General features: G+C 38.0%; 2 protein-coding genes across 3 annotated transcripts in view; one reads left to right on the plus strand and one right to left on the minus strand.

Moving 5' to 3' along the window:
* Positions 1-2,129: 2,129 nt before the first annotated feature.
* On the minus strand, positions 2,130-5,061 carry LOC110523215 (zinc finger protein OZF). Its single transcript, XM_021601714.2, has 2 exons — positions 4,751-5,061; positions 2,130-4,140 (listed from the first exon to the last, which is right to left on the minus strand). The coding sequence occupies exons 1-2, from the start codon at positions 4,944-4,946 to the stop codon at positions 2,987-2,989; spliced, it is 1,350 nt and encodes a 449-aa protein (XP_021457389.1). The 5' UTR covers positions 4,947-5,061; the 3' UTR covers positions 2,130-2,986.
* A 5,306-nt stretch (positions 5,062-10,367) lies between these two features.
* The window catches only part of LOC110523216 (nuclear receptor subfamily 6 group A member 1-A), a 189,677-nt gene continuing 186,689 nt past the window's right edge, over positions 10,368-13,355 (plus strand). For both annotated transcript variants that reach the window (XM_021601715.2, XM_021601716.2), the window contains exon 1: positions 10,368-10,646. In XM_021601715.2, coding sequence (XP_021457390.1) covers positions 10,586-10,646 — 61 coding nt within the window. In that variant the 5' untranslated portion in view covers positions 10,368-10,585. The remainder of the gene's footprint in view (positions 10,647-13,355) is intronic.

The following is a 13,355-nucleotide window of genomic DNA, read 5'->3' on the forward strand; positions in this document are numbered from 1 at the left end:
ATACGAATCGAGTTTAGGTTCACCATCTCTTAATTTCTTAAAATACTTATTGCAAAGATTTTTTTATAACTAATTCAAGATAGACCACAGCCTGTCGTTCCCAATGGGAACAAATTAGTCATAGTGGGCAGAGCCAAGCACGAGCTAGTGAGATCCTATTGGCCTGTTCTAGCATCATCTGTATATTTCCATTACAGAACGCCTACTCTGAAGTGCGCTTGTGCAATAACGTAATTAGCCTTTGCACTCTTTCGAAACAACGCAATTTTTTTACAACTTTGGCAAAGGGTAAAGTCTTCAAGACTCTGTTCATGGCATATTTCAGTTTTGGGAACAGAAGACTTGAGATCAAATGTTTCATCGTTGAGAACATGCAGAATCCATCTTCTTCCACTGCTGTTCACTGGGCTTCCTCTCACTACCATATTTGGTAGTGAGTGGAAACACCAAGCAGATGCAATTCTAAGAGCTTTATTGGCAGGGAAACATATGTTTACTTTGCCAAAGCAAGTGAAATAGATAAACAAAACATTTACAGTAAATATTACACACACAAGTTCTAAAAGAATAAAGACATTTCAAATGTCATGTCAATATACAGTGTTGTAGCGATGTGCAAATAGTTAAAAGTACAAAAGGGAAAATAAATAAATATGGGTTGTATTTACAATGGTGTTTGTTCTTCACTGGTTGCCCTTTTCTTGTAGCAACAGGTCACAAATATTGCTGATGTGATTGCACACTGGCATTTCACCCAATAGGCATGGGAGTCTATCAAAATTGTATTTGTTTTCGAATTCTTTGTGAGTTTGTAGTCTGAGGGAAATATGTCTCTCTAATATGGTCATACATTTGGCAGTTAGGAAGTGCAGCTCAGTTTCCACCTCAATTTATGGGTGTGTGTGTGTCTCATTGTTCTATCTGTGCTTCTGGCAAGAATAACGATGCATTCTGGGAATGGTCAGTGCCAGAGCCATAAGTTGTGTTCGAATACTATACCACAGATAGAACAATGAGACAGATATTTCACTGGATGTATTAATGTGAAGCATTCGGTTAGCGTTACCACTCACTACCAAATATGTGAGGAAGCCCACTGGTAGGCAGTGGGAGATGGATTTTAGCCAGCCTTTGGCAAATTTTCAATTAAACATTTGATCTCAATACCGTTTTCTGTTCCCAAAACTAGAATATGTTATGAACAGTGTGGACTAAGTTTTGTAGACTTTACCCTTTGCAAAAGTTTTAGAAAATCGTGCTGTTTAGGAGTGCAAAGGCAAATTGAGTTATTGTACATGCACACGACTATCCTACCGATCCTTGACTTCGGCAATGTCATTTACAAAATAGCCTCCAACACTATTCAGCAAATTGGATGTAGTCTATCACAGTGCCATCCGTTTTGTCACTAAAGCCCCATATACTACCCACCTACCCATGCTCTCTCATTGGCTGGACCTCGCTTCATATTCGTCGCCAAACCCCACTAGCTCCAGGTCATGGAAGTCTTTGCTAGGTAAAGTCCCGCCTTATCTCAGCTCACTGGTCACCATAGCAGCACCCACCCGTAACACACGCTCCAGCAGGTATATTTCACTGGTCATCGCCAAAGCCAACTCCTCCTTTGGCCGCCTTTCCTTCCAGTTCTCTACTGCCAATGAATGGAACGAATTGCAAACATAACTGAAGCCTTATATCTCCCTCACTAACTTTAAGCATCAGCTGTCAGTGCTTACCGATCATTGCACCTGTACACAGCCCATCTGTAAATAGCCCACCAAACTACCTCATCCCCATATTATTTATCTTCTTGCTCTTTTGCACCCCAGTATCTCTACATGCACATTCATCTTCTGCACATCTATCACTCGTGTCAATGCTAAATTGTAATTATTTCACCATATGGCCTAGTTATTGCCTTACCTTCCTAATCTTACTACATTTGCACAAACTGTATATAGATTTTTCTATTGTGTTATTGACTGTAAATTTGTTTATCCCATGTGTAACTCTGTGTTGTTGTTTTTGTCACACTGCTTTATCTTGGCCAGGTCACAGTTGTACATGAGAACTTGTTCTCTCTCAACTGGCCTATCTGGTTAAATAAAGGTGAGGGAAAAAAACACTTCCCAGAGTAGGTGTTCCCTAACAGAAAGGGACTTCCCAAGAGACCATTTTGGAATCCTCCAGAATAAGAGTCCTGTCCTGTTTACCTTGTAAACAAATAGTCAGGGGGAAAATATGCACTATTGTTGATATATTTAATACTAGTTATCATCTAAATAATTGAATGTATTTATTTTTAAGCTATTGTGATTTTTTGGGGGGGACTATACACACATTTCTGGTAATTGTGTCGCAGTAAAAGTGGGGTCCATTCTACACCCAAGGTGGTTGTGCAAATGTTTTGTCCATTAATATTGGGAAATCTGCTTAAAGTCCTCCAGTCTCCCTTTCACCTCATTTAACCCGATTTACTTTAAAAAAGCTAATCTCAATAGGTGGTTCAGGTATGATGTGACATGACACAAGTGGGGGCCTTGCCTCTTTTTTTATTTATATATATATATATATATATATATATATAATTTTAGCGAAAGAGGAATAGTCACATACAAAAACAAACTTTTTACATTGCCAGGAGTCCTCCCCAAACAAATCATATTGATTAATAATAGTGCCTTTGTTTTTAATTGTATTTAAAATAGTGCCATATTAGTTAAATCAGACCAATTATTTAGAAAATATGAATTTGACCTATAATTATTAGCAGTTGAATTAAATATACTAAATTCTTATCACTCATTTCTGAAATAAGTAATTATCAAAGCCATTCAATTGTACATGTTCTGTTTGTCAATCCAAAACATTACACTATAAATACAGGTAAAATATTTATGAAAAATGGTCTCCTTCTCCATTCCACAGAAATAACAATTATAATTAATATTCAGCTTGGATCTTTCCAAAACATTTGTACGTGTTCTCATTCATTAGGGCTATTCCTTCTATGAGTTCGCAGATGTCTTTTTAGACTTGATTTTAACTTCAAGTGAGTTCCACACAAATGACATTGAACTCCCTCCCCTGTATGAATCTTCATATGCGCCGTCAGGCTTCCCTTCAGACTGAAGCATTTGCCACATTCGTTACAGCGATGTGGTTTCTCCTCTGTGTGAGTCATCATATGCTTTGGAAGGCTTCCCTTGTCACTGAAGCATTTGCCACATTCTTTGCATTGAAATGGTTTCTCCCCAGTGTGAATCCTCACATGCTTTATCAGGTCTCCCTTAAAGGTGTAGGCTTTGTCACATTCTTTGCACTGATGCGATTTCTCAGTGTGATTTTTCTGATGCACTTTCAGACCACCTGCAGTCGTCATGCATTTTCCACACACATCACATTTAAAAGCCTCCCCTGTATGAGTACCCATATGATTTTTCAGGATGGACTTGTGAAGGAAACATTTGCCACATTCAGTGCAGCAGTGTTTTTTCTCCTCTGTGTGAAGCTTCATGTGCTGGGTCATATGGTCCTTCCGGATGAAACATTTCCCACAAGTGTCGCACATGTGTCGTCTCTCCTCACTGTGCCGATATTGCCGATGCCGTTGCAGATTACGTGCTTTCTCAAAGCATTTTCCACACACATCACATTTCAGATCAGGAAACTCACAGTTTTTTTTCTTTGGCTGTCCTGTTAGTCTCCCTTCAGTGTGCAGATTTAGCTGATGCCTTTTCAGACTACGTGCTGCTGTAAAGCATTTCCCGCACACGTCACATTTCAGATCAGGCAACTCACTGGTTCCTTTCCTTGGCCGTCCTCTTCCTCTCTTTGATTTGAGAGGCTTTAATCCTGACAGTGGTATTCTACTCTCCACTCCATCCACGTTTCCATTTTCACTGTTGTCACTGTCTGGACTTACTTCAGAGGGGGGCTCATAGTCACTGGTTGATTCAGATTCTCTGTTGTGGCTCTCGCCATCAGATTCTGTTTGGTTCTCCACAGTTATGATGTTGAAAGAGTCCCACATTGATTCTTCGGTATCCGACTCCACCGGCCCCAGACCAGGGCTCCATTCCTGCTCACAGTGACTCTGCTCAGGAATAACCTTTTCGGTGAGAGTGAGCTGCTGGAGGTCTGGAGAAAGAATCAAATGTATTTGCATTTATTGAACTAGTTAAGTTAGTTAAGAACATTCTTATTTACAATGACGGCCTACCCCGGACAAACCCTAACCTGGACGACGCTGGGCCAATTGTGCGCCACGCTATGGGATCGAACCAGAGTCTGTAGTGACACCCCTTGCACCGAGATGCAGTGTCTTAGCTCAGGAGCCCATCCACAAAATAAATGCCGAAATGGAAGAAATAGGATTACTTGACTGATTTATCGGACTGAACACACGAGTCCCAGTAAAATAATACCTTTTCAAAAACGGATTAAAGACTATTTAAGACAAAATGGCAAATAGAACACTTTTTTAAAATGCATTTAATGGACAATGGCCATATTTTCTTTGAATATTTCGTCGTGAAATTGGTATGCTATTAAATTGTAATTAAAGTAATTGTACATGCTTGCTAGCTAACGTTATGTAGTTAGCTAGCCATACTGCTTGCGTTTCCCCCACATCGTGTATTGTTACTCGTCAGTATATGCTAATGTACTAATCAAAGCCTCAACATTTAATGATTAATATTGGGCTACACTGTAAATGCATGTCAAACAGAGACACGTCGTCACAAACCTGCTAATCTTTGCAATTTTATCTCTGGTTTGAAAACCAAATCCAGCAGTCTTCGTAGACGTGCAACCGCCCGCTTCAAACGGGAGATTTCTCCCTGGTACTCTGCTATCGTTGTTTTAACTACTACGGATATCTCCATGGGAACTGCAGCTAATTTTTCATCGAGAACCTCATTAAGTAGCTGTAGTTTAGACATTTTGGGGGAAAAAATAGTGGGAGAAGTTATTGATTTCTGTGCTGCTCAAGAGTTGCTATAGCTAGCTAGTTACAAAAACTGGTGTGAAGTAGGCCAGAATGACTAAGTACTTCCAGGTCTGATTTTTGGGAATATTTCAGAATAAGAGTCCTGTATCGTATCAAATCAAATAATGTTATTTGTCACATGCTTCGTAATCAACAGGTGTGGACTAACAGTGAAATGCTTACTTACAGGCCCTTCTCAACAATGCAGAGTGATATATATATATATATATATATATATATATATATATATATATATATATATATATATATATATATACCGGTTAAAAGTTTTAGAACACCTACTCATTCAAGTGTTTTTCTTTATTTTACTATTTTCTACATTGTATAATAATAGTGAAGACATCAAAACTATGAACTAACACATATGGAATCATGTAGTAACCCAAAAAAATAGTTGAACAAATACAAATATTTTATATTTGAGATTCTTCAAAGTAGCCACCTTTTGCCTTGATGCAAAAATGCCTCTATGCAGACTCTTGGCATTCTCTCAACCAGCTTCATGAGGTAGTCACCTGGAATGTATTTCAATTAACAGGTGTGCCTTGTTAAAAGTTAATTTTCTTAATGCATTTGATTAATTTCTTAATTTTCTTAATGCTTTTGAGCCAATCAGTTATGTTGTGACAATGTAGGGTGGTATACAGAAGATAGCCCTATTTGGTAAAGACCAAGTCAATATTATGGCAAGAACATCTCAAACAAACAAAGAGAAACGGTAGTCCGTCATTACTTTAAGACATGAAGGTCAGTCAATTTGTAAAATTGAGAGAAGACGTACACTTTGAGGTGAAGGAGCTGGTTGTAGCCCAGGAGAACGCAGTTGAAGCCTTCATGGAGTGTTTGGAACAGGAGATCACTGAGCAGAAGAAGAGTGAGGTTGAGCTGGAGAAGCTCACACAGAGGCTCACATCCATTTCTTGGAAGTAACCTCACTGAATGATTGTCTGTCTGTCATTGGAAAGGGTACTCATTATTGTGGGGTGCGTTTCCCAAATCCTTTATAGGATGCTGGTAGTACGTATATAACATTATTTTACTTGCCAACCTAGACTCATATCTATTGAACATCAAAGAGCTTCATTGATTGACTGTCAAACTCTCTTTCTCTCTCCTCCCCCTGTCAGAGTGATGCTTTACCATTTTTATTTAACCTTTATTTAACCAGGTAGGCCAGTTGAGAACAAGTTCTCATTTACAACTGCGACCTGGCCAAGATAAAACAAAGCAGTGCGACAAAAGAAACATACCAGAATACATTGCCGTATTCTGCGAATCAATTATACATTTAAAAATGTTAGTCATTCAGCAGATGCTCTTATCGAGAGCGATTTACAGAAGCAATTCAGGTTAAGTGCCTTGCTCAAGGGGACAACAGATGTTTCACCCAGTCGGCTCAGGGATTCGAACAGCAACTTTTTGGTTACTGGGCCAAAACTCTTAACTGCTATGCTACCTGCCGATAAATGAATCTCAGAGGGTTGACTGTCACAGATTAAGTTCTCTGTAGTCTAGATAGATTAGAGATTATTTCTCCCAAATCCTAGGATTGTGAAAATGGAAGTTCTGTCTGGGAAAATTAATGTATTAATTTCTAATCTAGCTAATGTTTTAGAGGTACTACCTCTGAAGACAGCATAGGAGGAAAGTGAGAGTGTTTCTGTAACGTTCGTCGTCGTCCTCTGACGAGGAGTAAGAGATGTCGGACCAATTTTCAGCGTGGTAAGTGTCCATTTTAATAAGACAAAATAACAAAGTGACACAAACGAAACGGTCCCGTGTGGTAACAAACACGGAAAATAATCACCCACCACTCAAAAGTGAAACCAGGCTACCTAAATATGGTTCTCAATCAGGGACAACGATAAACAGCTGCCTCTGATTGAGAACCATACTAGGCCAAACACAGAAATCCCAAAACATAGAAAAGGGAACATAGACAACCCACCCAACTCACGCCCTGACCCATACTAAAACAAAGACATAATAAAATAACTAAGGTCAGAACGTGACAGTTTCTGTTGATTTGTTTCATTTCAGACTTTTATGGTACTGTTCATAATTTGAAAGCCAGTGCCAATTATGAATGCAAAAACTATTTCAAAAAAATGCTTATGATAGTAGTAGGCCTATCAAAAAATGATTGTGATAAGTGGTTGTTTTACCTACCTTAGTTGAAGGTACGGATTGTACAGTGCTCTGGATAGGTGTTTGCTAAATGACTAAAATGTCATGTAAAATGTCAGCATAACACATTACAAAGAAGCAAAATAGAATTCAACATGTATTTATTTTTTCTAGATATCTGACAATGTTCCAGCAAAGTCCCATGAATTTCACATGTGAGGGTGGGTGGCAGGATAAGCCCACGACAAAGTTGTACATTCATACTGTGGGTAGAATTAGAAACCCTGCATTTTCAATGGTCCTTTGGTGGATTGTTACAGATAATATCTTCCTTATTTTTATTCTCCCGGACTAAACTAAAACAAGTATGTAATGACATCACCAGAGGGCAGCAATATACAGGGGAATGGGGGGAAATGTACTAGCCCTGAGTTGACCACAGTCAGGTTATGCCTGGATGTGAAGTGTGCTACATTCAAATGAGCCGTCTCCGCATATCTCCTAGGTTGGACAACACAGTAAGGAATTTCTCACTTGGTTTTGATGTCTCTGGCATCACTGTACCTGGGACATCTAGCCTACATCTAGCTTTATTGGGGCGGCAGGTAGCCTAGTGGTTAAACCGTTGGACTAGTAACAGAAAGGTTGGATCAAATCCCCGAGCTGACAAGGTAAAAATATGTCGTTCTGCCCCTGAACAAGGCAGTTCCTAGGCCGTCATTGAAAATAAAAATGTGTTCTTAACTGACTAGTTAAGGTAAAAAGGTCAAATAAAACATGACTTGCCTAGTTAAATAAAAACATATACATGTACATATTACCTGGACTAACCTGTGCCCCAGCACATTGACTCTGTACCACCTGTATATAGCCTCGCTATTGTTATTTTATTGTTGCTCTTTAATTATTTTTTATTCATTTATTTTTTACTTTAGTTTATTTGAGTAAATACTTTCTTAACACTTATTTTTCTTAAAACTGCATTGTTGGTTAAGGGCTTGTAAATAAGCATTTCACTGTTGTTTTCAGCGCATGTGACAAATAATATTTGATTTGATGAGCATTTATGCTGTCGATCCTGCAGGCTGCATATAATATATATAAGCAATAAGGCATGAGGGGGTGTGGTATGTGGCCAATATACCATGGCTACGGGCTGTTCTTAAGCACGACGCAACACAGAGTGCCTGGATACAGCCCTTATCGGTGGTATATTGGCCATATACCGCAAACCCCCGAGGTGCCTTATTGCTATTATAAACTGGCCACCAATGTAATTAGAGCAGTAAAAATACATGTTTTGTCATTCCTGTGGTATATGGTCTGATATACCTCGGCTATCAGCCAGTCAGCATTCAGGGCTCGAACCACCCAGTTAAAAAAAAAAAGATATTCTACAGGGTTGGGTGAGTTACTTTCTAAATGTAAGCCGTTACTTTTAGATTACTTTCCCCTTAAGAGGAATTAGAAGAAGACAAAGCATGTTTGTTACCAATTGAATGACATTTATTGCAGGATAAATCAATGTTAAAGTTTACATAGCTGGCCATACATTGGGATGTTATATTTTACTTAATGGTTTGGTTATGTAGGCTTCTTCTAACCGATCGCTTTCTACCACATAATAATACGATTCTATTATATCTTTATATTTATCATTTATAAGTCCAAAATGGATGTAGCAACTACATATTGTTCTTTTAAGTCTTTAAAAACTGTACGAGTTTGAGCATGTGTCCATTAAGCCAAAGGATAAAAACATTTTTATCAGCATGAATTAGATTGAGCAATAAAACCCCCACTTTTATTCCATAGGCTGGGTCCCGCACTATGAGCTGTCGTAAGAGTGCATTTGTCACTGAATGTCCACTGGTTTCAAAAACAGTGTTTGATAAGCAGCTTAAACTTCTTGAATTCAACCATTATTTGGTTTAAATATCACACATTTAGATTTGTGAACAGCCATCCACAACAACCACAATCGGTAAATCGCAAATAGCTAAATGAGAGAGTAGCAGTGTGATTCACGTCAATCCGCTTTGTAGATATCAATAATAAGTGATGTCCGTATCGCTGTAGACTACACCACTGCTGTCATCCTTACCTCCAAGCGTTTATTCAAGTTACATCATCTTTGGATGCCGGCAGCAGTCGCATCATTGGAAGACATAGCTTGGACTGTAGTCTACAAAAGCCCATTCCTATAATATTTTTCCCGCGATCCATCAAACCCATTTGGTGTGTCATTGTAGTGGTCTCTGACTTGTGGTCAGACTCGCTCAGGGGAACAAATGTACATTTTCACATTTTTTCAATGCTGATTTGGATGACACTGAGAAAACAGAAGTGTCAAATATATTTTTTCGTAAACATTCTTTCTGAATATAAAAGTAATCCTCAAAGTAATCAGATGGTTTTTCAAAAGTATCTGTAATCTGATTACAGTATTTTTGCTAGTAATGTAACGGATTACAGGTCGTTTCTTTGTAATCCCTTACATGTAATCCGTTACTCCCCAACCCTGTATTTACTGCACCAGTCAAACGTTTGGACACAGTTACTCATTCAAGGGTTTTTCTTTATTTGTACTATTTTCTACATTGTAGAATAATAGTGAAGAAAACAACACTATGAAATAACACATATGGTATCGTGTCATAACCAAAAAAGTGTTAAACAAATCAAAATACATTTTAGATTTTAGATTCTTCAAAGTAGCCACCCTTTGCCTTGATGACAGCTTTGCACACTCTTTCCATATTAGGTAAAGGGTTTGTGGAAGGAGGATCTCTTTCTCTCTCTCTCTCTCTCTGATATCTGTAGATACAGTATTTATGCACTAAACAAGAATATAAACGAAACATGGGACCAATACTTTACATGTTGCGTTTATGTTTTTGTTTAGTGTATATACACTCTACAGATATCAGAGAGAGAGAGTCATCCTCCTTCCACAAACCCTTTACCTAATATGGAAATCAGTTCCATATTACAAACAGGGCATTATCATGTCATGATCATTTTGCTTTTCAGAGGTGAGAAGCAGGTCAACACAGTGTAGCTATATTACTGTATTTTGTCGTTAGGCCTATCACAGACACTACTAAATATTACATTGTTTGAAATACAATGGATGAACTAGTAGGTTATTTCAGACATTTTAGACTAATGATTTTAGACTGTCCTAATACAACCCCACAATGATTGAATCCTACAAATCCCAGAATTCAGACGCCAAATAGTGTTTCGTCACGTGATTCATGAAAACGTCAAGGTGTGTTTTGTAGCACGAGAGTGGCGCAAAAGTTTTTTCCTATGAACTGGCAGAGGCAAGAAGTGGTTCTTCTGTAATTAGCGACCTGGATGAAAACATAAAGAAACATTTCGTAATTTCCAGAGAACAACTGTCGAAACCAAGACGAAGATCTATTTAGCGGTAGGAGAATGGAGATTGAGAAGAGGACAAATGGATTTGAGTACACTGACCGGAGCAAGTCAATTAATGGTATGTCGCCTCTATCATTTATTTTCAATTGTGAAATTAACCATAATTCCACTTTCCCAAACACCCATGTAGCCTAATTTCTCAAATTAAAGCAGAAGCTGAGGCTATATCCACGGTGATGTTGGCAAAGTGGTTGCCCATTTTTAACGCTCTGACTCCCCAACCCAAATAAAGTGCAAGGACAACATTGAAGTGAACGGCTCTATTATGTGAAACCATTGTCACATTGACTGGGGTGGGCTGACAGCCTAATTGTGATATTCCTCGTTGATTTTACAGTGAGGTAGTTTAGTGTGCTTCAAGCAGAATCAGCGAAATCCACCTAATTAAAAAGACTTGTAGGCTACACCTACTTTTTGTATAAACTGTATCAACAGCCATAATTAGTCAATGCAGATGGTTACATATGAGTAATTATTCTATTGTCACAAATAGGAAGAACTGGTCTTGAAATGACTTGAAATGTTATGCTGGTGATTAGTGTGCAACCCCTACTAATTATTCTGTTTATTGATCTCTTTAATTTGCCTATCATTAAGTAACAATACAATTGAATAAATGTAACATTAGACCACTCAGATTATTCCAGGTTTAATTAGTCTGTTCCAAGATTGAATCATTTAATTTTGTGGGGTGGATCATCTTAGGCCTTAACACAAATTTGACACATTCTTTGTATGCATTTTGGATGTCTCTATTACAATTAAATGGTATTGTAGGCATTTAATGTTAACTAAGGGCAATTCCATGGTAACAGAGTGACGCTGAGACAGATGTTTCACTTTTAAAATGTATGTCAAACAAAAACCAATGATTAGTTAAGTTAAACCATACAATACTACGCACAAGGACTACTTTGAACATTTTCCACTGAACATTTTACAAAAACACATTTACTTTAAGAGCATTGCAGATGCAAATTTGGTAACAGAATGGCAGCACAAGCCGTCATTCTGTGACGAAACTTTGCATCCGCACCATTCTAAAAGTAAATAGGTTTTTGGAAGAGTTTTAGTCCTTGTGCATAGAGTAATGGTTTGTTTAACTTTGCAATCATTGATTTTAGTTAGACAAAACATTTTAAAGTGAAAAATCTCTCTTAAGCATGACACTGTTAATGTGGAATTGCCCTCAAGCTACAAGGACATGTCTCTCAATTGTGGTGTTACCAGGTGTAACCTGCAGATCAAAGCCTCAAAAAAACGTGTTTTTCTAGTTTATTTCTGTAAGATAGACCAGTAGGAGGGCTACAGCTGCTGAAAACAAATTATGTTTGTGTCATTCTACAAATAGAGTGCATTTTTAGGAAGTGTAATTTAAAAATGAATAAATAAATTCACCAAATGTTAACATTCTGTCATGAATAGGACTGTGGCGGTCATTACATTTTGTCAGCTGGTAAATGTCTAGAAAATAATTGCCGGTCTTACGGTAATTGACCGTTAATTAACATAAACATGTTGAGCATCTCCTGGCTTCCACACATAGTCTGCAAGCCACTGATGCAAACCTTTGGAACATCTACATAAAAAATTCAATTTAATATAGCATATACCATCACAATAAATTTATTATTTATTTTAGACAGCTCTAAAGAAACATGATATTAAGAAAATGTAGTCTATTTCAGGAGAACAGAATAGCATACTCTGAGTTGTCCTTACGTTTGGCTATGCCGTATGGCTGTGGGCTACACGAGTTCATTTAGCAGACAAGATTTGCTAAGAATTCCGTGCCGTTATTTTAAGTATGAACAATACAATTGAACATAAAATAGAAAGGATATTTTCCCCAAACGATTTGCGAGGGAGTACGCACATGTGGCTATTCTGTGTTGATTGTTTAACAAAGAAACAGGTCCTCCTATATGCTGAATTTAGTTATTTCTGCAAATGTAGTTGTGATATAAATGTTGGGCTATATGTTTTGATTTTAAAACATTCTAAGGCTGCATGATGCGACTCTAGTGATGATTTTTAAAAAGTTGCTGCACACACTTCATCAGTCTCTCATTCAGAATTTGACGAGGACTTGATAATATTCTCACCAGGCCTCAAATTTCCCAGCGGCATCCCCCTTGTGTGGCCGTAATGCTCCCTAAACAAATCCATGCGTTTTTGAATATAATAATTATGATTCCTATCTCCCAGCTGCCAATTACCGTTCTCTGAAGCACCTCTCACTCACATAGCTCTCTCAGATATCTCAATTGTTATTAGCCAATGCCTGTCACGTCATCGGGTCCTTCTCAAAGGCATCTGAAGTAGGCTACAATTGAAGACAGACACATCCGGTACGCAACTGTGTGCTTCCTTCTTATCCAATTCCGAGGCGCATATTGAAGATGCAAAAGAACTGTCTACGTTCACTTTTCGTCAGCCAACAAGATGAGTAGGTCCAACGAACAGCAAAAGCACTAGCCTATGTCAATCTACTATCCCCATAGTACAAAAGTTGACCTATTCTGTGCGATAAATAAGTATTCCATACATAGTCTGGGACAGTTGTGGGATGCGATAGATCCCAATTGAATACAACCAATAGCATCAAAAAAACTTTTAAAGTAAATGAGGCTGATCGTTTGGCTTACATTTTTATAAACTATTAAGCTATTACTTCACGTTATAAGTGCAGCAATGCGCACACACTATAAGCACAGATGTAAAAAATAAATAAAAAATGCAATCAATTAGCAGGAAAACACCATTC

This window comes from Oncorhynchus mykiss, chromosome 5 (genome assembly GCF_013265735.2).
Source record: "Oncorhynchus mykiss isolate Arlee chromosome 5, USDA_OmykA_1.1, whole genome shotgun sequence".
Classification (NCBI taxonomy): domain Eukaryota; kingdom Metazoa; phylum Chordata; class Actinopteri; order Salmoniformes; family Salmonidae; genus Oncorhynchus; species Oncorhynchus mykiss.